The sequence below is a fragment of the Pelmatolapia mariae genome, linkage group LG1 (assembly GCF_036321145.2).
Source record: "Pelmatolapia mariae isolate MD_Pm_ZW linkage group LG1, Pm_UMD_F_2, whole genome shotgun sequence".
Lineage (NCBI taxonomy): Eukaryota > Metazoa > Chordata > Actinopteri > Cichliformes > Cichlidae > Pelmatolapia > Pelmatolapia mariae.
The window spans coordinates 3225253-3251343 of record NC_086227.1 but is presented as its reverse complement, the minus strand read 5'-3'; the positions used below and the strand labels follow the sequence as shown (position 1 = coordinate 3251343).

At 41.7% G+C, this 26091-nt stretch overlaps 2 protein-coding genes across 5 annotated transcripts; both read left to right on the top strand.

Annotated features, from left to right (window-relative positions):
* The first annotated feature begins 436 nt into the window (after nucleotides 1–436).
* On the top strand, nucleotides 437–15896 carry LOC134624926 (src substrate cortactin-like). Of its 3 annotated transcripts, XM_063470125.1 has the most exons (16): nucleotides 437–598; nucleotides 2587–2695; nucleotides 2806–2879; nucleotides 2986–3115; nucleotides 4032–4142; nucleotides 4628–4682; nucleotides 5817–5927; nucleotides 6521–6631; nucleotides 7760–7870; nucleotides 9257–9367; nucleotides 12106–12161; nucleotides 12235–12304; nucleotides 12406–12647; nucleotides 13197–13323; nucleotides 13797–13865; nucleotides 14054–15896. In XM_063470125.1, the coding sequence occupies exons 2-16, from the start codon at nucleotides 2612–2614 to the stop codon at nucleotides 14188–14190; spliced, it is 1599 nt and encodes a 532-aa protein (XP_063326195.1). In that variant the 5' UTR covers nucleotides 437–598; nucleotides 2587–2611; the 3' UTR covers nucleotides 14191–15896. The 3 variants fall into 3 exon arrangements, with proteins under 3 accessions (XP_063326195.1, XP_063326213.1, XP_063326204.1); XM_063470143.1 differs by lacking the exon at nucleotides 5817–5927; XM_063470134.1 differs by lacking the exon at nucleotides 9257–9367 and having other exon boundaries at nucleotides 438–598.
* Nucleotides 15897–16809: 913 nt separating this feature from the next.
* On the top strand, nucleotides 16810–25806 carry LOC134628942 (uncharacterized). 2 transcript variants are annotated; one of them, XM_063475903.1, is made up of 8 exons: nucleotides 16810–16986; nucleotides 17555–17681; nucleotides 18265–18334; nucleotides 18456–18523; nucleotides 18651–18748; nucleotides 18826–19102; nucleotides 23562–23609; nucleotides 24197–25806. In XM_063475903.1, exons 1-8 carry the CDS (start codon nucleotides 16901–16903, stop codon nucleotides 24722–24724), a joined length of 1302 nt encoding a protein of 433 aa, XP_063331973.1. In that variant the 5' UTR covers nucleotides 16810–16900; the 3' UTR covers nucleotides 24725–25806. The 2 variants fall into 2 exon arrangements, with proteins under 2 accessions (XP_063331973.1, XP_063331894.1); XM_063475824.1 differs by having other exon boundaries at nucleotides 18456–18565.
* Nucleotides 25807–26091: the final 285 nt, after the last annotated feature.

Below are 26091 nucleotides of genomic sequence, written 5' to 3'. Positions count from 1 at the left end.
CTCGGTTGCTATAAGTTTGTTTGTTATCAAAGCACACTCGTTTTATTAATTTTGGACAAACAGCGGGACTCAAAGCAGGCTTACACGTCAGTGTTTTTCCTGACTTAAAATGCGTCTTTGGGGTGACTGTAGGCACAAATGATGAAGGTATAGTTAAAATATGACTTTAAGTCTAAAGTGCTGTATAAATGCGAGTGCATGAGCCTCAGAGTCTGGGTCTATAATCCAGGCAGGCTCTTCGTAATTTCGTAGCCTAGCACTGATTTTATTGGATACATTCCCATGTTAACAAAATGAAAACACCAGTTCCCTGCGGCTTTAGTAAGCCCGTATTGCTGCAGCATTAGAAGAAATCTGTTTTTCCACTAAACGCCATTTAGAAAACCACGAACAGGTCGCGCAACGCCCTCTTGTGACGTCGACGCTGTGGCGAACAGGACGGGATACTGGGAGAGCCGGAAGAGTCGCGCGGACAGATAAGAGGGAACGCGAGCTGATCCACAAACGCTTCTCCGTCGGAGCTACAGCTGCGACAGGACCATATCCTACCGGAGGAGTTTTGACACTCAATTGTTCGGAGCTAGCTTTGTGGCAAACGGTGAGCATGAACTAATATTTCAGTGGCGCACGTTAACGTGTCCGCGCGAGCCGAAGCGCTTCATCATTCCAGAAGGCATGTTAGCTTTAGCCAGCCAGCTAGCTGGAAACTGGAACAGGAAATACCACAGCTAGACTGACACAATTTCCAGTTATTTAAGTAATTTATAGTTTTCTTACCGCTCTTGGACATCTAACTTTGATTCGTCGTGTGTCAGTAAGCATTGATGAGGTGTACATCTTATTCCATAGCCTGTGTCCCGGTTCAAACCGTAATTAAAGCCTGAATCACTGACAGTTGTGTCAGCGTTCCCGTTGAGACCATCAGCAGAAACACGCCACATAATTTCATTACCCGCTTTTATGGCAAAAACGGGTTCATGTTTGAGTCCTGGCAAATGAAGTCTGGCCTACTTTATTGAGGCAAGGAAAACCATTAAGGTCAATGTCACAGAGAGCTTCAGGGAAATTTCCTATGTGGACTGGAATAGTCAACTGTGCCAACTGCTCCTTGTTATCTGCATTTTATTTGCACCACAGTCACACCTAAGTGGACTTTCGTGTCTCAGGCCTGGTCAAGGAGAGTAGCAGCTCGATGTGAGCAGCAGATGGGTGTGGTTGTGTTGTGGGACACAACTCACACACATTTGGTGTAGGGACTTGCCAGGTTACAGTTTCCTGGTCTCGATGCCTTCCCTCTGTTCTCTGTACTGAGATGAATGGAGCCACGTCTCCCGCAGCCTCTGATTGAACACAGATGCTGATTGCCCGCATGGTGCTGAGTCAGGAGTGGGGACTGGCACAGAAAGCGTTTGTTCCTAACAGATGCGCGATCACAGGCCGCATGTCATAAGCGAATTTACAGATTGTTAATCGTCCACTTTATATAAGCGTAGAAGACTTGGTGTAGTCGGGTGTCTTGCTTCGTTGTACCAGCAGTCATTAGCTTGTATTCAGTCAGTGCTGAAATAGAGAATTGCATTTAAGCTTAAAATGGATCTTATGTGCAGCTACTTTTAGGTAGTTATAAGTAATCAATGCAGCTTTTGTCAGACTAGTTGATGAGTCGATCGATTTGATCATTTATTAACTCAGAACTTACACAAAACCTCCAAAAACCAGCATTAATTGCATACTTGGGCTTTTCTTTAGATTGATGACAAAAAATTATTTGTATTTAAATCATTGGATAAAAACAACACATAAATTCCACTGTTATGTCTTTTTGGGTAAACACAGAAAAATTGAACTGCAGAGCAAACATACTGTTCAAGTTCCAAAGAAAAGCAAGTTTATAAGAATTTTGTTTGTTTGTTTTACTGCTTTTCAGTTGTTGCTTGGTGGTTTGTTTCAGTTACTCTGACAAGAAAATTTGGCACATCCACCAACTTAAATTAAATATCCTTATGGAATTATGGAAAGGGCATTTACCGGAATTTTCAGCTAAGTGATAAAATAATTTGATTAAATCAGATGAAAAGTAATTGTTACGTAAAATGACTTTCTCTTTCGACGTTAGCGTATTTTCAATATAAAAGTAAAAAAAGCTTAAATCCCAAACCTTTTACTGCAGAAAGGTGTTAGAAAATACTTACAAGTTATAAATTTACTTTGAACAATTTCTGCAGAGCATGCAGAGATAAATGTGTATCAGTGATGCTCTGCAGACTGATATCTGCATATCTGATAATAAGGTGGTGTATGCTGGGACTGAGCTTTTGTGGAATAGGTTTTGCACTCCTTAATAGAACTAATGTTCTCTGGAAGAAAAGTGGGGGAAACAATAATAAAATAGTAATATTGAAGTAATACTTTAGTTGTGCCTCAGAATGTCAGTGGGCTCAGATGCGACTGAAATGTTGATCTGTATATTTTTAAGTTTAGTTGTTTCCTGAACTTTAGCCATCAGGTCGCTTCAAATTTGAGCCTGTCCTCAGACGCATCTACCTCTTCAACTTGTGTAAAATATTTGTCTTTAATTTATTTCAGTGTGTGTGGCATACAGTTCACAAACATGTGGAAGGCAGCAGCTGGACAGTCAGTCAATGTGTCTGTAGACGATGGAGGCGACGACTGGGAGACTGACCCCGACTTTGAGGTACCTGTATTTTCTCCTGTTTCTAGTTCCTCTTGGTTCAGTTAAATAAAATCTTATTTTTCTCACTACTGTTCTTGGCTTTGACATTATTACTGTTTTTAAAAAACTAGAATGATGTGTCTGAGAAGGAGCAGCGCTGGGGAGCCAAGACGGTGGCTGGCTCAGGCCATCAGGAGCACATAGAGTAAGGATGCGAATGTTTTAGTTTTTTTTCCTTCTTTTGGGAATAAATGCACTGTGGGAAATCTACAAATTGTGTGTCCTCCTAACCGTGTTGGTCTTTGGTGTAGTATACACCATCTGCGTGAGACTGTTTCTACGGAGCATACCAAGCTGAAGCAGAAGGAGTTGGAGAACATGCCCAAAGCCTCGCATGGCTATGGAGGAAAATTTGGAGTGCAGCAAGATCGAATGGACAAGGTGAGGGAGGCAGTAAGACCTGTGCAGCCGATCTGTTTTAAAGCCACATAAATTCTGTTTGTTGTTGTTTTGTTTTTCTTGTTATAGATCGGTAAGAATTAGATGAACTATCCTTTACAGTTTGAATTGTAGGAACTTGTCTGTCTGTGAATCATTGAAGACATTTGAAATTGCTATTCATTGTAAAGAGTAGGGATCAATGTTCCTCCAACTGCTAATTCTAATAGGTCTTGCTTAATTGTGCATAAATGGAAAACAGAGATGGCAAATTCTACTGCAGGGAATGACCTTAACTGTTGCATAACAGGTCTGTCTGCATTCACATGACATTCAAAGATTATTATTATTATTATTATTATTATTATTGTGAAGGGTTTAAGGGTTGACGCTCGCCACAGGGAGTTTGCTGTAGTCTGAGGCTGCAGAGCTTTTTCACTTTACAACTCCAACTTGACAAAATTGTAGAATTTGATGAAAAGATGAAAACCACGTGTAGTTACAGTCAATGAAAATATGGAAACAAATTCCTAATAGTCTGACTGATTTGTTAAAATAAGTGTAACACATTGTTTGTGTGCACAGCTGTACTACAGTGTTAAATGGTTTTTTTTTGTTTCTTTGTTTGGAGGGTTGAAAGTAGTAGTTCCTGTAGTTGTGGTTTTTCATGTAGCTGAAACCAGCCAGCTTGCTACGTGCTTTTGCAGGTGTGTGTGTGTGTGTGTGTGTGTGTGTGTGCGTGTGTGCACTAAGTCAGTAGTTAGTGTTCCACAGTCGATACACCTCCTGCTGGCTGTGTCTAGTTTTCCTTCTATTTTCATGTTTTCTGCCATCTTTCATTAGCGTTGTCAGTCTTCTGATTTTTGCAGCATTTTAAATATCTACATGCATTTACATTTGCGTCTTTGTGCCTTGACAGTCTGCTGTTGGACATGACTACCAGAGCAAACTGTCCAAGCACTGCTCCCAGGTTGATACCTCTAAGGGCTTTGGAGGGAAGTTTGGAGTGCAGGCTGACCGTGTTGACCAGGTATTTCCTGTTGCTGACCTCATTCGAACAGTAGCACAACACTTTCTTAGACACTTTTTATTAGTAATGTTCCTGCTGTGTAAAATGACCCCCCCACCCCTTAAACACCTTCTTTTTACAAAAATGACACTGCAGGATTGTAAATGATGCATTGTATTGTATGTGTCATGTTTTGTTTTTAAGTTTGCTAAAGAACTTATCTCCTCTACATCAAGAGTAATTGCTCTACTGCACAGCAGTGTTCATGCACATTTGGCTGGAAGTAGAACTACAGACCTAAGGTTTCAGAAGGAAGTATGCTGTGTCGTTTCACAAAACCTTCTCCATAAATGACAAAAACGAAGATTTGAGTTTAATCAGCCATGGCAGCCTTATTTGCATGTCATTTACACAACTTCGACAACATTGCACACTGAGAATGCAAACCTTTTTAAATGCGTCTAATCAGTAGAATAACTGCTTTGCTTCTTCCTGTCTCCTTCCAGTCAGCTGTTGGGTTTGAGTATGCTGGAAAGACGGAGAAGCACGCGTCACAGAAAGGTGATGTCCTTATTTGTTATCTCTTTGCAAAACTGCTGGTTTTGACTTCTTTAGATATGCAAAAGTGTCCTGGACATGGAACTAAGGTCTTACTCAGTGGACACATTAGTAATAGATTAGATGGATTTAAAAAAAAAAAAAAAAAAAAAAAAAAATCAGGTGAAAGCTAAAATCTGAGACATAATAATGGCGTTTTTGTTAGACCCAGTGTGCTGAGATAGAGTCAAAACAAACTACAGTTACAGACTGCAGTGATCCTGGTACTCAGGAAGGCTTCGTGGCCCTCAGTGCTGAGGCTGATTACCCATGCTGTCAACCTTTGTGTTGCTCTCATTCCCTCAACAGTGCTTAGAACCACAGTCCTGAATATCTGCCCAATTCCAATGCTTCCTTATTGCTGTCCCTTGTTGCTACAGCAGGTGTACATAAGATGTACATGACCCTCAATGAGTAATTAAAAAAGCATGATATGATTGTGTGATAATGTTGTTAGTTTGTCATTACTGTTGTGATTCTGTCTTAGCTTTTGAGTCATTCCATGAAATGTCAGTGTTTAGCCACCTGAGCTTGTCAGAATTGGTCTGATTTTTGCAAAATAACTTGAGTAGATTTAATGAAGGCATTCAATATCTTGTTTTTCCAGCATGCATTTCAGCATGCAGGAGAGATCTACGTGAAGGGTTCAGCACTAATGAGCAGAGCATATTCAAGCTCTGCTTAAATTGATTTATTTTTTAAAAAGCAACTAAATCAATTCTACACCAATTCTCTCTCTAAAGTCAAAATCTTGTTTTTGTTTCTAATATTTTATTTTTTATATTCAAATTCAAAGGTGCCAAATTTCAGCCCACCTTCCAATGTACTTGAAGTCTGTAATATGAATGTTTCATTAAATAGACTCAAGTTATTGTTAAAGTCAATATCTCAGCTGATTCTGCAGAGATCAAGTGGAAACTTTTCTAAATGTTAAGTTTTTTTAAGTTTTTATTTTTTGAATGGAATGACCCAGAGGCTAGCACCCGGAAGTGTCAATAGGGAATTTGGAATTGGGCTGCTCCACGATCACTGCTCCCATGCTGCTTCACCCTGATCTCTGAACCTTGCCCCTTCCCTCCTCCTTGCTCTGCTATGTAGACTACGCCACAGGGTTTGGGGGGCGATACGGAGTGCAGGCTGATCGAGTCGACCAGAGTGCCGTGGGCTTCGATTACCAAGGCAAAACCGAGAAACACGAGTCCCAGAAAGGTTTGTCGAGGTTTCCCGCCATGTGCCATTCTCATTAATCTGCAGAAAGACAGCAAAAGTGAAGACAGACAGACAGACACTAGAGGTGTAATTGCGCAGCAGCCTGCAGGTCCTGGCAGATCATGTTTTGTTGCATTTCTTCATTCCATCATTCCTCAGCCTTTGCCTGCTTATTTGAGATTGCACAACAATGACTTTACTGCTTTGAGCTGCATGTTTGTTTTGGGGTTTTTTTGCCCTGGATCAAAATGCATTCTAATTAAAGACTATAAGTTATCTTACATGGTGTTTTGTACATACTGTGTTTTTATTCCATGGCTCCAGTTTATTTTTATATTTTTTGGGGAGGGAGGCTGTTTCAATTTGGACTGCTGTTTTTGTTTAACACCTTAACATCCATCAGGTAGTCAGCATCTATAGGGGGTCAGGTGTTTTTTGTCTACATTCTCAATAAGCACATTTCCACTTGACACAGAAGACAACATCATACTTTGAATAAACTAAATGTACTTGATGCATAAGCAAAATTAGTTGGAAAATTCGTTTTTCTGTCTCAACTTTGTGTTTTCTCCTCTCCCCTGGGCCTTTGGCAGATTATGCCAAGGGCTTTGGAGGCAAGTTTGGCGTTGAGATGGACAAGGTGGACAAGAGTGCTGTGGGCTTCGAGTATCAAGGCAAAACAGAGAGGCACGAATCCCAGAAAGGTAAGAGCAGTCGGCACTCGCTGTGAACATTTTTTTTTTTCTTTTTAAAAAAAAAAAAGACGCTCCTATTTTGATCACGGTTGAAGCGCGTGCAAACAAACTGTGATGGCAGATTATTTTATTGTCACAAGTGGTGTTGGTCAGATTACAAACAAGCATTTAACCCAACATTCACACAGGCCTCAAACTTGTTTTGTAATTTTGGCTGAAAAAAAAAGTAATTTGAATTTTCGCTCCGGGTCAGAACGGTGGAGCATGTTAATGTGACGCGCAGATGGTGACATCTATGCAGAGCTGATTCTTCACACAAGGGCGTTACTGTCACTGATTTTAATTATTTATTATATAATTTGTGACTGAAGTTTGAAGGGTGTAATAATACGATGAGTTTTCTTATTATGAAAAAAATCACATAAATACTATTTGTTGTTTGTTGTGGTGTGCAGTGACCTTGTTTTCACTCCTTTGATTCCTTGTTACCATGAAAGAGCGAGCGACAGAGTAAACAGCTTTTGTTTGCTTTCAGCTCGTGCTGTTAAACTCGTGCTGCTGATGTGTTATTAGCAGCTTTGTGTCCAGAGGGTCTCAATAGGTCACACCCTCATGTCTGTCCTGACTTGTCTGTAATTTTGCAGTTTCAGCACAGCACAGCAGCTGTGTGTAGCTGCTTGCTTGTCACGCCTCATCGGCCAACAGCAGATAAGGCTCGTATCGAATGCATAAACGACCTCCACAATGCCCCGACTGTGTTTGTAACCTACGTTTGGGTATAAATCAGTCAGGCATTTTTTAAAGCATCATTGTTGGAATAGGTGGGCAGTTTAATACCGCTCACTGTAATTCCTATTTGGAACGAATGATGTGCAACATGCAGCTGCCTCAGCTGTGGTTAAAAATCCCACTGTTAGGATTGAATGAGTAAACGTTAAATTATGTTTAAATATAAAGTTTGTCAAACATCTAAAAAAAAAAAACTAGTGTCACACTGATAGAAATGACTAAAGCACTTTCTCTGCTGTAGCTTGTAAATGGTGCAGTGTTGTTTTTTTTAAAAGTAGCATTACAAGATTATTGTCATTAAACATTTTATCTTAAACACCTGCGTCTGTGTGTCATGTTTCCCTGCAGACTACGTGAAGGGCTTTGGGGGCAAATTCGGTGTGCAGACTGACAGACAGGACAAATCGGCTCTGGGATGGGACCACCAGGAGAAACTGCAGCTCCACGAGTCCCAGAAAGGTACTGGTGCCGAGTTGGTTTCTGTGTTTGTTGAGCGTGACACTCACACGGATGCACTGCCGATATGAAATAATTAAGGGTTTGTTAAAACGGCCACCTTTACAAGTTTGAGTTTGGCACAAATCAACCGTGAAACCAAACTTCCTCCTCAGCTGTGTACTCGATCTCAGATGTGGTTTTGTTGTGGCTCCAGTGCGGTGTTTAAAAAGTTGCCAACTTCCTCAACTAGCATGCAATAATGGCTCAGAAAACGGAAACGAAACCCACAGCTCAGATTTATATTTGCATGTCGGGTCTTAAGCTGATGCTGTGTTCAGTGCATTACAAGCACGTAAATGAATCTAAACTAAAAGGCATTCACACAGTGAGCTCTATGCAAAGCCACTTTTAGATGGTCAGAGAAGTTGGCCTGTGTTTATCTACAATTCTTTGTCGCAATCAGATTTTCATGCAGCAAATGAATGGGAGCAGTTCAAACATTACTCTTGTGTCTGCACTCATACTTTCATTTCTTTGATGGGAAGTGTTTCCTTATCCTAAACTGAAAGATTCCAATCAATCACATGCTGTGTTCTGTTTTTGTGGGGCCTATTCCTCCTTTACCTCCTCACCCTAACCTTCATTCATTCGATTCTTTCTTCTCTTCCTCATCTTTTCTTTGTCTGCTCCCCTTCTTCTCTTCCTTCCTTCTCCTTGTGTCCTGGTTCTTATTCTCCTTTACTCCTCCTTTCTCTTCTTAACTACTTCTCTTTCCTTCTCTTCCTCCTACTCTGTTCCTTTCCTCCTTCATTTTTATCCTTTCTTCTTCCACCTTCCTTTGTCCTTCTTCTCAACATCTTCCCATCATCTCCTTCCACTTCTTCTCGCTTATTCTCTTCCTCCTCCCATCTGTTACTGGGATAGATCATGGATCATCATACATGGTTCCTATCTTAAACTATAGTTTTCATATCCTTAATAATCCCTGGCTACAAATTTGTCGAGGTGCTTTTACCATTTCTGCAGCTTTTGGTAGCAGACGTCATGTTACTCAGTTTTCAAAGCAGCCAGTCATTTCAGTTCACAAATATTCCTTTCTCCTAAAATTGAGGAAATATTAATGTGCGGAGGAGATGTTACTGAAGACGAAGGTAACGAGGGAGCAGACCAGCTGAAGAGGAAAAGCCTCTCCATAGTTGTAAAAACCATTCGCAGTGAATCCGAACATTATGAGTGCTGATTGAACGGGCAAGAACACGAAGGCCTTTTCTTTGTCATTCTGTTAGCACGCAGCCTGGTGGGTGCATCATTGTCGCTATATGTGTCTTTTTACATGTATTCGGTGTGTATTTTGTAATATGTGTGTGATGTTTGTCTGTCCGTATATGTGTATGTATTGTGTTGCAGACTATAAGCGTGGGTTTGGAGGGAAGTATGGGGTAGAGGTGGAGAGGCAGGACCAGTGTGCCCTGGGCTATGAGCACAAGGAGAACCTGGCCAAGCACGAGTCCCAAAAAGGCACAGATACTTTCCTGAGCACGTCACCCAACCCCACCCTCCCTTTTACAAAGCTCCTCCTCCTTCCCTTCCTATGAAAAGTCCTCCCTCTTAGCTTCTTTGGCCGGCTCTGACAGAAGCCCCTCCCACTCCCACAGTGACACGCCCACCTGTGCAGCACTGACTGAGACTTTTAGTTTACTGTCATCAATCCTATTGTAAGGCAGAAACCATGGAGGGACAGAGGAATCTATCAGACTTTTATAACAAACAAATGTAGGCAGTAGTGCAGGTGAGTGAGAAGGCAGAAGATGCAGTGTTACACGTTCAAGACAGCCGTGAACGGGCACCGGCACGCCAGCCCCCGAGGCCTGTACTGCAAAGTGATTTAATTTCAATTTTATCTGATTTCCTTGATATAGTGATCCCAAAGTGGCGCCGAGGACTAACAATCACTTAAACATCTTGCCAGAATCAGTTGGGGCCTCTTGTAAATGGTTCTTATAAAGCGCTTTACCTTCAGAATTGCCTTGATTGTCAGATTTGCCAGCTGCCCTTTATGTGAATCTCCTGATAATAGTTGCTCCATTGGAGTCTTGTGACCTCACTCTAACAGCACCCTGAACTGCTGATACACGCCTGCCTACGATAGCCGTAATGCTCCGACAATCCATCAAGCGGTGCGGCTTCGTAGCTTAGCAAAGTCGTACTAAAACATTTGACAGATTTTCGAGCGCCGTGTACCACATAAAATCGTTTCGAGGTCAGTAAACACAACCAGAATTTATACATAAAGCACATGGGATTATAAGGGGCACTGTGGATTTTCAGAAAAATCAAAGGATTGATTTTAAGTGTGCCGTATTTTCCAAAAAACACGGTAATAACGACGGCCCGCTAGCATGCTCTACCAAAAATAGTGCTTTGTTGTGTATCTGACGGACGAAAGCTAAACCAGTTCCACACCACTGAAGTTGCAGCATTTTTACAAACCAATTCTGGTTCATCCGTTTCATTTAACGATCCGCTCTCGCCCTTCTCATTCTCCGTCGCTGCCATGCTTTTTCAGCCATGTGCGTATGAAAACAAAGGCACTGCGCATGCGCGTTTTACCCATATTCTATCGCCATATTTGAGTTTCTCATCGTTGCTCAACATTATACCGGTGTTACCGTGAACAGTATGATATGGCCCAGCCCTAATGAGCAGTTTCTGAAATATTTGAACACCAAAAAACCATGCTGGTGCCAGACAGGCACATTTGAACCACGTTCAAAGTCATGTAAATAGTCTTCCCCATTGCGATGCTCTGTAGCTTGTCTACATGCCTTAAAGCATTTAGTGTGTGATTAGCTGATTCGATATGAACAGGTGTACCTAATAAAGTTGTTTTTTTGTTTTTTTTTAGCACCAACTAGTCTTGCATTAGAAAGCATACCAACAATTAAACAACAAAGCCTGTCAGTTTAGCAGAAAACACAACTGTAAATTCATATCCAATCCTCCAGTGTCTTCAGACCTTTTTTGTGTGTGAATGCTCTTTATAGTGAGGCATTAGAAAACAGTGAGTCTCAAACTACTTGTCTCAAGTTGATAACTGCCTCCATGTGGCGGCTAAGCCTCATCGCTGATGTTGGGGTGGATGTAGCCTGATAACAAATGCATATACTGAGTATGTTGAACTTTGTAGTACAGGCCTCAGGTCTTAGTGGTGCTGCTGGTCGCCTGCCTGAATCCTCTCCATTAGACGGCCAAAGAGTTTTCACAATATGAATCCTTTCCATCAAGTCTGCACTGCTCAGGTGCCCCCCCCCTCCCCCGGCCTATTATTTTATTTATTTATTTTTTTACTTTATAGCAAAGCACTTGAATGACAGTTTGTGTTTGAGCTTCTGCTACCAGCTGCAAACTGCCTTCACTTTGGATGAAGTGATATCAGTCACTACATGGACGATATGCTGTCATAGATGCTGGTCTATACAGAGAATGTAGTGCGCTTATTTTTGGCATTTATAAATTCAATTTATGCAGTAAGTATATCTATAACCCAGTGTGACACATTAATAATTCAGCATTATGAATACAGACAGTAGTTTCCCAGTAGGTAGGCTGTGTGGTTTGCAGCCTGGATCTTTTATCCAGCTGCAGGAACGACCCTACGAGGATGTCTGTCGGGGGGGACAAACAGCAGACTGCTTCTGTCAATCATATCATCAAATTCCATATAAAAGGCAGCGAAACCATAAACGCAGCAAACAAAATGTCCAAAGGGCCAATTAGGGGGCAGTTCCCGTAAATAACTTGAAAGCAGCTATCATATCGCCTCGGCCTTCCCTGTTCACCACCCCTGGCTGTTTGTGGCACTGCCGTGATGCTGTTTGTTTTGCTTATGCATATATTTTGTGCATGATTCTGTATGACCACACTGCATATTTTTGATTTATTCTTTAAAATGAAGGCTTCCTGCTATTGTTGCACGGACACAGCTCTCCTTCATTGCAGAGATTAAGCTGAGTTGGCCGCATGAACAAATGTTTCCTTGTCAGCATTCTCCTGTCAGCCCGTTTCGTTTTCCTCCTGCTTCTTTGATTCTTGCACATCTTCAGTCGGTCCAGCCAACCTACAGTGTGCTTCAGCTGAACTCGGACCAAAGAGCGCGTGTTTCAGCTCTCCTCTGGAGCACAGGCTCTGGTGATGCACATTGTGGTTGAGTCCTTAGACACAAAGTAACCTTCACTTTTTCTCCTCTTTGTTGCCAGATTATTCTAAAGGCTTTGGAGGGAAGTTTGGTGTCCAGAATGATCGCATGGATAAGGTAAGGACTCCATGTTTGTGTGTACTTTTCTGTAGAGGGCCTTGTCTTACATGTTACGTCTGGCACTGAACAGAGCGCGAGCACATTCGAGGATGTGGAGAAGCTGACTCCAGCTTACCAGAAAACCAAACCTGTGGAGGCTGGTGAGCATCGTTCATCATCAGCCGTCTGTTAGTCACAACTTGAGGAAACTAGATAGTCGACGTCACTTTGTTTCCTCCCCGTTCCCAATCGTTCTCATCAGGTGCCAGCAGCACAGGAAGCATCAAGGCCCGCTTTGAGAACATCGCCAAGCAGAAAGAGGAGGAGGACAGAAAGAGGGCCGAGGAGGAGCGGCTGCGTCGTCAGGCCAAGGAGCAGCAAGAGCAGGAGGCAGCACGCCGCCACATTGAAGAGTCCGCCAAAGCCCCGTCTCCTGTCCCTGCTGCAAGTCCCAGTCCGACCCCAAGCCCGACTCCAGCGGTTCAACCAGTTAGAAGCCACAGGGTGAGTCGTAGTGATTTTTGAATGCTTAGCTTTAGGCCTAAAGCTCACTGTGACGCTGCTCATGCAGAGACGCAAAGAATGTTTTTTACAGGACTTGATTTCGATTGCAAAGTTTTTATACAAAGACTGTTTCCCAGGAAGGGAACTCAGCACATCAATACACAGACACTTTTGCATCACTCTTTGTGGCACCGCTGTGTTTCAGACCAACAGTGGATTATTATTGTTATCATCGTCATCGTGTTATTATCCAGGAAAAGCTTGGATGCATGCATGTAGTGTACAAACATTTGATGACACCAAACTTTAAAACATTGTTGTCTTCAGGTCTTGTTTTTTAACGTATAAAAACCTAATTTGATCAGGAGAAACTGTAACTTGTTGGGACTGGAGTTGTTTCAGATGCTACTGTGTCTGGTAAACCTTACTAATACTATTACAGTATAGTTTGGTGATAGTATAAGAAGTTCCCTAGCTCTCCAAATCAGCGCTCTCTCTCTCTCTAACACGAGTGCTGCAGTCTTTAACATGCTGTGTTTACTGTGTTAGAACACGGAGGAGGATGAGGCCTACGACACCGCTGAGAATGGAGGGCAGCTGTATGAGGCAGAGCCACAGAGCCTCTACACAGCGCAAGATGATCTGTACCAGACCCCCGAGGAGACTGCAGCAGAAGGTGAAGCTCTTTATTTTATTTTATTTATTTATTTGTTTTTTTCTTATTATTATTGTGTTATTGGCGGCTTTTCCCCTCTGGCGTTCACACAGGAATGCTTACACTGCATTACAGGAAAGCATTAATGCAGTGTAGCTTTCTACTTTGGACACAGGAGCAAAGAAGGGACTAAAACCTGTTACACTCATGATTCTTTTACTTACATTTCATCTGACAAACTGCTGTTTGCTATATAATTGTTTTTTGTTTTTGTTTTATTTTATTGTCTGAAGGTAGAAAATGACACTTTGTTTCTGACACTTTATTTTAAAACCGTATTAAACAGAAACATTTGTGTGAATAAGGAATTAGTTGAAAAAACAACATTTAACAAAAACATGACGGTGCTATAATCTGTAGGTTATAATTCCTTGTAGTGTAGAGCCCACCTGATTGCTCTGTAAGCTTTTATTTAAACTACTGTTCAACTGCAGACACGCAGCAGTACGACTACGGGGAGGACCTTGGGGTGACAGCTGTGGCTCTATATGATTATCAAGCAGGTAGGACTGGAGTTTATGTATATATGTGTATATCCTTTATAGAAGAATCAAAGTGCACTTTAGATCCTGGATGAAATTATTTGGAGAATTAGTTCTGTTTTTTGTTTTTGACCATTATCGTATCAACAGTTGGCGTAAGCTCTTGAGACATTTAGAGCTCCTTCCTCATGAATCTCTTCCCATTTCAGCGGGCGACGACGAAATTTCGTTTGACCCCGACGACATCATCACCAACATTGAGATGATCGACGAGGGCTGGTGGCGAGGCGTGTGCAGAGGTGCTTACGGCCTTTTCCCAGCCAACTATGTGGAGGTTCGGCAGTGATGACGATGATGACCCGTCTCCCCATGCTTTTGCAAAAAAGGGGAGGGAGACGTTTTCAGATACTGTCCTTCTCACACCTGGGTCTTTTTTTTTCTTTTTTTTTTACTTTTCCTTCCTCTCTTCGCCTCATCTTAATGTTCCGACACAGTGCTAGATGTCTGAGCTCCTCACAGCTTTTCTTTTGCTGCCTTCTCCTTCCCTCCTATCTATTCAGTTATTTTTAAATCGGAGACAAAATGGAGAACCGGTTATCTGACTGAAAACTCGGCTTAACGCAGCACAAAGCTTTGCACCTCTGTGTAGCAGTAGTTAAAGCTACAAGATGCAACCAATAGTTTATTTGGAGACTGACTTGATTTCACTTTTTAACACCGGTCATGCAGTCCCAGCTTGCATTTTGCAGCTTTAAATATTTTTATTCATGTTCGGCTTCACAAGGTGTTGATCAGGCATTGTTGCTTCTCCATACGTCAGTGAATAATTATTGGCTAATTTTCATTAAGCAGACTTCCTGTGGCCTGCAGATGGTTCCCCCTCCATCAACATCTTCCAGCCTTAAAAGCAGCTGGAGGAGTTGGTGTGAGGAAATGCAGTGATTGCTTCCACACTTTTTCACGCCAGGAAAAAACGTTAGCATCACGAAGAGTACCCTCAGTCTCACCAAAGACCAGAGAAATGGCTAAATCGAGCTCAAAACGTCTGAAACGATGTGCACAGAGCTCAGGGTGCTCACTGTGTAGTAGCTCAACCTTAATTTAAGCAGGAGACGTTTGAAGTGAAACAAATCTCCCTTCCTCTTTGGATTATCATGTATATTAATGGTTATATTCTGTCCAGTCCAATGATCCCATTTGCTTCTTGGTTAGTGTTTGTAAAGTTTGCGGCGTTGCACAGGAGTCCAAACCCCCCTTCCAACTGTAACTGTGCACGCTGATGAAATCTGAGGATGGTTTAGAGCTTCGTGTAGTACGAATAAGTCTTTTTGTGTCTGTTGGAGAAAACTTACCTTTATTGATCACAGGGCCAACAACACCAGAGATTCATTTGTGCTACTTTGGTGAATCACCAGATAAAGACATAGTGTTATTTGAATTCTATTCTGCAGTGCTGAATCATAGACTTCATGCTTTGAATCATGTACATAGAGCTCATACTTTATAATGCTTGAAAGAAGTCCTAGATATAAAAGCAGGGTTTTTGTTCCGTCACTGTGTTCTTCTGTGGAGGTGGACAGGACTTTTATAGGGTTTCTTTTCTTGTCGCTGGGAATGCTTGGAGGTTTTTGTGCGTCATGTTGATATACACGTGAAGCTTTGTGATGACTGCTCTGGAGCCTAACTGACATCCTTCGCTATGACCCAGCGGTGCGTGCGACCTCTCGTTGTCGGCAGTGACGATGACCTGTGGAAATGTATCCAGCTGATGTTGAGGGACAGGGCTTCAGTCTGTTCTCCAAACATGAATAATTCCCAACAGTCAGCAGGCTGGATAAACTGCTTGTCTGTGGAGTGCAGTAGTGTAGCTTACACAGGTGTGTGCGTGCGTGTGAGAGTTTCTTCGTTTATTCATCTTCGGGGTTTTATAATTAAAAAAAGTGACCTTTTTAAATGTATTATCTGTATCTGTACCTCTGTTTGCTTGAGTCACATTATTACCTGCTTGTTCTTTTTATTTTTTAGTTTCAATAAATAAACTAAATAAGCTTGTTTATGGTTTAGTTTTTTTGTCCTCAGGCTTTTAGTTAGTGTTAATTTTTAAGTGAATGTCACACATTCATTTAAAAATTATCGGGGGTTTAACAAATTGCAGTGATGTCATGATATCTGTAGAAGATTTTGGGCAAATGCATCCAGTACTGCTGTGACTGCAAACAAGAAGGACAGGTTACATCATTTACAGTATCCTACATATTATTTTGATCTTGTGACACTCTTGGAAAATGTTGGTTGTATTAAAACTTAAGTTTCCAGATGGGACTCCATTTACAACTTGGAAAATAATTTTGTTAAATGTGTGCAGTTTGTTCATCTCCAATTTGCCTACCTACATTTTTATGTTTCAAAGTTTGGACATGTATATGATTGCTAATAGATTTTTAGTTTCATTTATCACATAATTTATTTATTTTTTTTGCACACTGAAACGACCGTGCACCAGTGTTTGAGATTGTCACAAAGACTTAAAAGCCTGAATTTCACTGGTCTTTCTTATCAAAATGAATTGGGATCTGAGACAGATGCATTAAAAAGATATTGAACATTTCATAGGTTAAGCTATCCTGCAAATTACTATATTCGAGAACACAAGAACTTCACATTGAATTTGTATTCAAAGCATGCAGAATACTTTGCACCAAGAAATTCTTAGTCACCGGCTGACTCCATTCCATATAATTAAATGTATACTATCATTTTATGCCTTCTTAGGATTATGCATTTATGTTTGCTATACTTGAACGTTTTAGTAAATCACTGCACCTATTTCTAAAGAAATGAAGGGTCAGTCAGACTCTTGCACCATGCTGAACAGGTGAATGTGTTATAAAGCAGCAGTCTACTTGGAACAGCAGGAATCTTATTTTTCCGACACGACGTGAAGGCGCTATAACTGCCCGGATGCGTTACCAAGATGGCTGCTTGGTGGACTTGAGTCTTTGCAAAATCAAATATAATTGTTGTATGAGCATTATTGGATACAATAACAAGTTAGCATGCCACGTTTGTGTGCTTTCTGCGGCTGTAATAATCGAGTGGGCTGTGGGCTTTCGTTTTTCGCATTCCCAAAGGACAGTACAAGGTAACTTAGTCACAAAATCACATTGTTTTAAATGACGTGTTTTCGTCAAAAGACCAGTCATTAAAGACTTACATAAGCGGAGATATGTAAGGTTTCTTACTCTGTGGTATTTAAACACATCAGCTCAGTCCCGTTAGGTGATTCATCCTTAAAGCAACCGCGCCACTCGGCAGCCATCTTGGTAACGTCTGCAGGTACTTACGTAGCATTTTGATTTAGCTTTCGTTTATAATGTTCACGGAGGGCGAAAAACTCCACGCACAGAGTCACCAGTCAAGGGTTATAAAAGCGCTTTACGTGGTTACTGACCTTTAAAAAAAGAGACATCCAAATTCGTTTTTCTTTAGAAAAGGTGCCTCGAGGCGTTACCAAGGTGACTGCCACATAGCAATACTTTGGTTTGGAAGTTTAAATCACTTCTGATTTTACTTAATGACGTCAGGCAGTAATATGGCATAAGTAATGCACCAACAGCTGTTTATTAAACACGTGTAAAGCGAAACAAGCAGAAGAAGTCTGAAAAGCTGATGCTGATTTGTTTTTGAAGCAATGTGAATAATTAATACAGGAGGCGCAAATGGCTTCTTAATTTGATGAGGGCAGACTTATCCCCCGACCTGACGAGAGAAGAGTCCGACAGAGCTGGGTATGTGGTCTGCGAACAACATTTCAGGCCAAAGGACATAAACTCAAAGGTAAACCCTGTTTCTCACAGATGTGGGTCATGTTTGGGGAGGCAGAAAGCAGCCCATTGTTTCTTTTTGCTTCCAAGTATTTCTTGTAATAAAGTTAACAATCGATCTCCAGGATTTCAGACTCAGTTCCAACACTTCAATTCAGTTTTATTCCATTTATATAAAGCTAAATCAGAACAACAGTGCTTTATGTTCTATGAGAAAATACCATACAATCCCTATGAGTGAGCACTTGGCAACAGTGGGAAAGAAAACGTCCTTTTTAACAGGAAGAACCGGCTCGAGGAGGGGCAGCCGGCCCAAGTCTCTGTGTGAAGCATGCTATCTTAGTTTCATTCACAGATGTGAGTTTTTTTTCACAAGGCCACTATTCACCTGCACGTATTAGGCAGTAGCACATTTGCTGCTAGCTTGTAACATACTGTCCTGACGGTTTATATCACACACGTGCCCTCATTTAGCTGAAAGCACCCTTTTCTTTTGTAATGGGTATAGCATACGGACCGATTTGTACATATAGATGTTATAGAAGTTTATTACTTGTTGGTGCAGACTCTCTTAAAGTTGCACTTTGTTTTTTAAGGGTAGAAGAAAACGTCTGGCTCCTGAAGCTGTCCCCATCCTTCTGCACACTATAAAGGAGGAACAGAGAGGTACAGACATTCAGTGAGAATAATGGTTTACATTCTTTTGTCTCTGACAGACAGTTTTTAAAAACATATCGTGTGTAACTTTTCTGGTGCTGTAGTAACATTTGAAATTGTGTTCTTCTAGATTTGGAGATGCCTTCTACTGATGTTCATGCTCCAGTGCCTCTGCAAGACACACCCCCATATGAACAGGTTGTGGCAATGTTTAACAAGCTGCTGGCAGAGAAGGATGAGGTCAAACAGAATCAAAGAATTCTGCATTTCTACTGAAATATGTTGTTTTCATAGAAACTATAAATATCTTTTAATACACTTTTAGAAAATCAAGGATCTGAAAAGCATTCTGCAGAGAGAGAGGGCCAGAATGCGGCTGATGAAGTTCCGTATGAACAGCAAAATCAGAGAACTGAAAAGAAAGTATGTAGCAGTTCAGTTATATGTGTCATTGCAGTAATAACAGTACATTTAGTAAATATGAATGTGCTTCATTTCAGACTTGAACAGCAGCAGAACAGTAGCGGTGACCAAGGCGACCAGCTGACTGCTGCCTCCGACTGCCTTCCACAGGCAGCAAAGGAGTTTTTTGACAAGCAAATAGCCATGGCCAGGGTGAGGAAACACGGCCAGAGATACGACAAGAAACAAAAGGACATGGCAATCCAGCTGTACAAACAGAGCCCAAGCTGTTACTCTGAACTCCAAAAAATGTTTCAGTTACCGTCTTCAACCACTCTGAGGAGGCACCAGGTGGTCAGTCAGGAAGCGAGTCCAGTAAGTTTGAATGTACTAATGAAAAAATCTGGATACTTTAAAGAAGTTCTCTTTTTTCATGATTTAGTTCCAGGAGGTCAACTTTCACATATTCTAGATTCCTTAGATATTTTCAGCCTTTTTTAATTTTAAGATTTTGGTTTGTAGCTTATGAAAATCAGAACTCCAGCACCTCAACACTAACCAACAGATTCTCAGAGGGATTCATGTCAGTCAAGTTGGCTGGCCAATCAAGCACAGCAATAACATGGTCAGCAAACCATCAGGTCATAGTTGTAGCACATAAACAGAGGCTACGTCCTGCTGCAAAGGGAATCTCCATAAAGTTTAATAGCTGATGAAAGCATGAAGTCCTCTGAAATCTTCTGGTAGATGGCTGCGTTGACTTTGGACCTGATAAAACTAAGTGGACCAACCACTACCCACACCAGCAGATGGCATAGCATCACAAACCATCACAGACCGCAGAGACCTTGGATCCTGTACCTCTCTGGTCTTCCTCCAGACTTCTGAATCTGAATTACTGAGCATGGGTTCAGTTTTTTTTTCTCCTTAGTAGATCTCTAAGGAAGATCTCTCAAATTTCATTGACAATCCTCTGAAGGTCATCCCTGTGCTTGAGCACCTTTTCCTGCCGTATGTTCCTCTTCCAGTCTGTTTTCCATTAATATGCTTTGATCCAGCACTCTTACCTACTAATGATCATCAACCAGACAACTGTCAAGTAAGCGGGTCAAATTTACTGAAATACAGTATTTCTATTGTAGTAATTCTACAGTTTAAATAGTAAATTACTCAAACTTGACATCAGATATTCTAATAATTTGAGATACCAGATTACTGGGTTTTCTTTTGATGGGGACTTGACCCGGTATACTTCTAGTGGCGGTCCCAAGCATAGATAAATCCAACATACTGAGCATTTTGGAGAGAACGAAGTTTGATATTATTATGTGTGCAAGAGATGAGGTGGAAGGGAAGCAAGGCCTGGAGCACTAGAGGTGGATTCAAACTGTTCTATCATAGTGTAGATAGGAAGAGTATGGCAGTAGTGTTCTGAAGGTGAGGACAGGATGCCCCACACGTCTGATGTTAACAGGGACAGAGGGATTCTGGAGTAAGTTGGATGAAGTGGTAGAGTGTGGTGATTGGAGCACACATCAGTGGACATGTAGCTGAAGGGAACAAGATAAGATAAGATGAGCCTTTATTAGTCCCACTTGTGGGAAATTTGTTGTGTCACAGCAGAAAGTGGACAGTGCAAAGTTACAGCAGCAAAAATTAAGAAAAACACTGGATTAGGATAAGATAATAAGAATAAAACACTATATACAATAGAATAAAATACTACGTTGTCAGAAGAAAAAAAATTACTTAGTGTTATTGCACCTGTGTAGATGTGTGTGTTTGGTCAGCTGCGAAATCTTTGTTGTGGAGTCTGACAGCAGTAGGAAGGAAAGACTTGCGGAGTCTCTCTGTCCCACATCGTGGGTGCCGCAGCCTGCCACTGAAGGAGCTGCTCAGTGATGTCAGAGTCTCCTGCATGGGCTGGGAGATGCTGACCAACAGCGATGACAGCTTATCCGCCATTCTCCTGTCACTCACCACCTCCACTGGGTCCAGAGAGCGTCCTAGAACAGAGCTGGCCCTCCAGCCTCTTCGGTCTCTTCCTGTCCCCAGCAAAGACGCTGCCGCCCCAGCAGACCACACCGTAAAAGATGGCTGAGGCCACCACAGAGTCATAGACGGTCTTCAGGAGTCGGTCCTTCACTCCAAAAGAGCAAAACAGCCTGCTCTGCCCTTTTCTGTAGAGAGCATCTGAATTATGAGTCCAGTCCAGTTTATTGTTCAGATGAACACCAAGGTACCTGTAGCTGTCCACAGAACAGAGGAGAAGAGGAGTACCGTATTTTTCGGACCATAAGGCGCATTAAGTGAAATCAAACAGTCAGATAAGTCAAACTTTACTCAACTCATTCTTCTTGCTTCCTCCACTTCTGTACCATTGATTCATTAATGTTGAATTCTCTGGCAGCTGCTCTATTCCCATGTTGTTGCAGTATATTAATGACTAACCTCATATTGTGGATGGATTAGCTCAGTTGTTCTCCTGACTGAAGTTTGGTCCGTTTACAGCATCCTGCCATGCGATTGCATTTGTCCCTAACCATCGGGAACCCTCATGTTAACTTTTATTGAGTGGAAAAAAGTTAGCGTTCATCCTCCAGCTTCACTGTGTTTATGTTATGCTAACATAGCTGTGTAGCTAGCGATCACGTAGCAAACGTAGCTTTGGAGTTGACGTAACGCAATGCATTGTGGGAGCGCGGCACCATTTGAGAAGGCCACGAATCAAAACAAACACACTGTGTTGGAAGGACGACTACCAGAACCATGCTTAAAATCAGCTCAAAAGACAAAGGACTGTATCGAGACCGATTGCGCCCGGACGCCAAGAGACGGTACTTGGAAAACATAGCGTGCATTGGTAATGTGGACCCGTATGAAATACGGCAGTGGAGTAGAAACCCTGAAGACCTACCGCCATTGTCCTACCCTGATATCTTCTGGTACCTTGTCTGTGGAGTCAGCGCATACACGGCGAATCAGTTTCGGAATTATAAATCCCTGGAGGTGCACATCTAATTCACAAACGGTTGGGTACAAGATTTGGCCGTTTTTAAGCCTCCACGTTGTGAGTACGTTGACCATATGACCAAGATACAGCCAGAGGTTACACATAACATTGACTTCTCCTCAGCAGCTGCCCCCAAAAATTGCTCTAGATGAAAACATAAACACACCATCCGCAAAAAAGGCAAATTCCACTTGCTACTCTGGAGGAGTTGTCACCAATAAGCTACTCCATAAACAGAACATAGTTCTGCTGCATCACACATTAGGGTGTTTGTTCTAATTTTCTATGACCCAAGCGCATTGAAAATAAAACTAAAAGCCTATAAAGAGCAATATGAATTTCTTTAGAACTTACCGGAATGAAAATGTGGGGAGCACACCAACAAAAAACTGGGTATGGCAGAGAACTCGATATCAGCTCGTCTCACCGCTGCTATCCAGGCATGCCGTCTTCGTTTGGTAACATCAGATACATGAGATCCCTCACGTTGCTTCCAGGAGGGGAAACGATAAAATGAGAGCCTATTTTCCAGCTTATTCCCTTCCCGATCGTGTGATCTAACATTGCAACCGACAACACAGCAAGTACGAGCCATAGCTGATGTTTCCATGTGCTTTCGCTCCTGTAGCTTTTTGTTTGGCCTACTAACATGGCGGCTCGACCAAAAGTCGTGGCCACGCCCCCTCCCATGACATCACGCTTCAAAGCCCTATATACCAGCTAGCCCAACTTCAGTAACCCTACAAACATCACTGCTGTTTAGTTTTCTATCTTCATTTATGTTGGAAGTGATAGCAGAGCTGTAGGTTTGAATTTTTCAGAAATCCCTCAGTCAGAACATGCTATATCATGTTTAGGTGGAAGCTTGCGAGCTAACTCCCTGCTAACTTCTAACTCTGTTACATTTAATAAATTCTGTTTTCATGGATGCCTGGATGTTAAACTTAATTGTTACACCTGGTAAAGCAGCAACGCTGATCATTTAATTAAAGATGAAAGAATTTAGACAGTTTTTAACTCTCAGTGATGCTGCAGTGTTCGTTTGACTTTGAGACCTGAAGCGGACGGAGTTTAGGACCCAGATTACTCCGCGAGGCTCCTGACTAGGGTAGCTGTAATGCTCCAACAATCCATCAAGCGGTGCGGCTTCGTAGCTTACCAAAGTCGTACTAAAACATTTTTGACAAATTTTTAAGCGCCGTGTACCGCATCAAAAAAGGTTCGAGGTCAGTAAGCACAACCAGAATTCATACATAAGGCGCACTGTCGATTTTTGAGAAAATTAAAGGATTTTAAGTGTGCCTTATAGTGCGGAAAATACGGTAGTTAGGTAGTTAAGGTAACGACCCTATAGATGGTAGTGGATTTTGTAAAAAGAATGGAAATTGCTGTGTTAAACACTTCAAGAAGAGGGAGGAACACAGAGTGACAGAGTGGAAGAAGGTGAAGTCTGAAGGAGACACGAAAACACAACGTGGTGTCAGGGGCGAATAATTAAGAAGGATCAGATGGCGTACGTCGGTGGGACAGGCTCGGACTGAGCAATTTAGATTTCAGGTAGCATAATAAAATGGGAATAACACATTGTGCCAAATGACCATATCAATGACCATATGGTCATGGCTGAATGTAAAAATGTTCACCTTGTTAGACTGTACCTGGTCAAAGATGCCACACATATGTTCCAATTGAATGCGTGTCTGAGAGAGACTTTTAAATAGGTCTTCAGTAAAAGAATGAACCTCACTTCAGGCCATTGTGTGAATGATCACTCTGTTATTACTTGTTTGTGAATGAAACTGTATTTCTTTCTTAAACTAGAGTGAAGAGGAGGATCGGGAGCCTTTGGGATGGCCTGCCAGTCACAAGGTGATGACAGTAACAGTGAAGAGTGTGTTTTTACATGTTGTACATTTTTTGGCAAATCAAGGCAAGTGAGCTGTGCATGTTTTAATTATTTATGTTTGCGCTCTCTGAGCTGAAAAGCTGAAAAAAGTCGAGGCTCAAACGTTCTTGTGTCTGTATAAGAAAAAAAAAATGTGAGGGCAAAACAAAGATATGAAACCTTTTTTTTAAAATTAAGGATCAGCTTTAAGATTTCAGTGAGTTTTAGCTTTGAGACTGTCTTTGTAACGAAGAACGAAATCATCTGAATCAGCACGAGAATAAAAATCCCTGAGATCTTTAAACACCCTCACTTGAAGAGAACCATAGCTTCAGACTTTCAGACGATTTACTTTAAATGATTCTAACTGTAGTAGTTGGCTCGGTCACCTCACAATAAAAAAATGCTGCATTCAAATGCAGTCTGGGACCTTTCTGTGAGGAGTTTACATGCTCTCTGTGTCTCTGTGGGTTCTCTGACTGGGGTTAGGAGAAATGGTGAACATGGAAATCGGTCACGGTCAACACATTTTTTTAATAGTTCAGCTTTCACTAACGGCTCTTTTTTTTAGGACACACCGGGTGACCCAGAGAGAGGTGAGGAGGAGAAACTTGCTGATGTAGCTGGATGGGTGGTGCAGAAAGTGGCTCAAGATCCAGAAGTCAGTGCTTGTGCCGAATGTGAAAGTTTGCTTGTGGAGACCAATGACACTGAGCACAACTATCACACATGGATGGAGAAGGATGCCGTCTCAGCTGTGAAGAAAAGCCCAACCTCTGCCAGGCTGCTTCATCCATCCGAAGCTTTCAAAGAATGCATTTCCAAATGTGACAGTGTCATCCAAAAAATCCCCCCAAATGCAATGGCCCCGAAGAAATTAAAGTCCTACCTCAGAGCCAGCGGTGCTTTCAGTGAGCTCCACCGCATCCATCCTGCCCACTCAAAGGCCATCGAGAGGGTCGCCTTGAATAAATATGTGATGTGCAGGGTGGTGGACGAGCTGAAAGAAACAGCACAAAACAGAAAACGCACACATGAGAAAAAAAGTGCTGCGTGTCAAGAGCTAAATGTTAGCACCCTTGAAGTAAATCAGGACTAAATAAATATCAAATGACGTTAATTTGATAATAAATTATTTTAGGCCATTCTAACTTGTCTGTGTTGTTTCAAGCTTTCCTGCACTTGACCTAGACGGATTTAGTTTTTCAATTTCAGTTCAATTTTACATAGTGCCGTGCCTAAAGGCACTTATTGTAAAGTAAAGACGCTACAATAATACAAAGAAAACCCCAACAATCAGCTGTTTCAGTCTCCATCGCTGTATTTTAGCTGTCCGGTGCGTGTACATGGGTGTGTGAAGAAACTCTAGCCAGAGAAAACATGATATAAATGATTTAAATCAGTGGAACTTTTGGTTGCTTCCTTATTCTCCTTATTTTACCACAACACACAGATCCATGTATAATTTGACTCCGATTTTCCATTGGATGCTATTCCTGACACAAGCCTCCTATAAACCCAAGCTTGGGCCTGACACTGGGTCTAGCTTGTGACCCCTGAGGTTCAGTTTGTGTCTCCTGTTCTTGCACTGGGGTTCTCTTGGCTGTAATGTGAATGTGGCAACTACCAAACTAGATAACATCCAACATTTTAGTGCTACATTGAATCTCCTGGAGTGAACCAAACGTAAAGGGATCAACTGTAGACTTGGGAAAAGGAAGGTTTAACTGATCTGCTGCTTACAACTGCTGAATTGTGACTGTAATTGAATGATGGACACAGCCACATCAACCACTGGTTTTGGCTGCAGCCTGTATTAAAAGCACAATTTCATCTTATCCAGGTAACTTTGGGGTTAAAACTGGATTTTCTGTACTACAAAGTTGGTTCTCTTCTTACTGGGGCATACCAACATCTGGTCCTAGGTAACAACACATGACTTGACTTTTTCCCCTTTTCACTGCAAACAGTTTTGTTGTTCTATAAGCATTAACATATAAACCAGCACACCTGTTTGTACTGTACAGGTAGACTATGCCTGCGTTTGAACTCTGGTTTTGTTTTTGTGCTTTACTTGCTCTCAGACTATGAAACATTGGGGCTGCAGCTTTCCAAGAATAAAAACTGAGGTGACTGCTGTTATGGTTTGGTGCTGCATAAATAAAATGGAATTGAATTAAAACAGTCTAATGCAAATGTAAACATTAAATTAATGGACTAGTCGATGAGAACAGATCAGCGTGGTCGGTTTTTATTCCTACCTTTAACTTGATGAATATAATGACTCTTCTCAGTCTCACATCACTACTTTATCTGAAGCAGCTGGATTACTTTCATTCTCCTTTCACGTGAACAAGCTTGTACCTAGATCAGGAAACGCTGGGTTGGTGAGTTGGATCATGTGATTCTTATCCTGACTGCTGATGTTAGAGTGAAGCCAGTAAATGGAAAGATTCCCCGGGCACG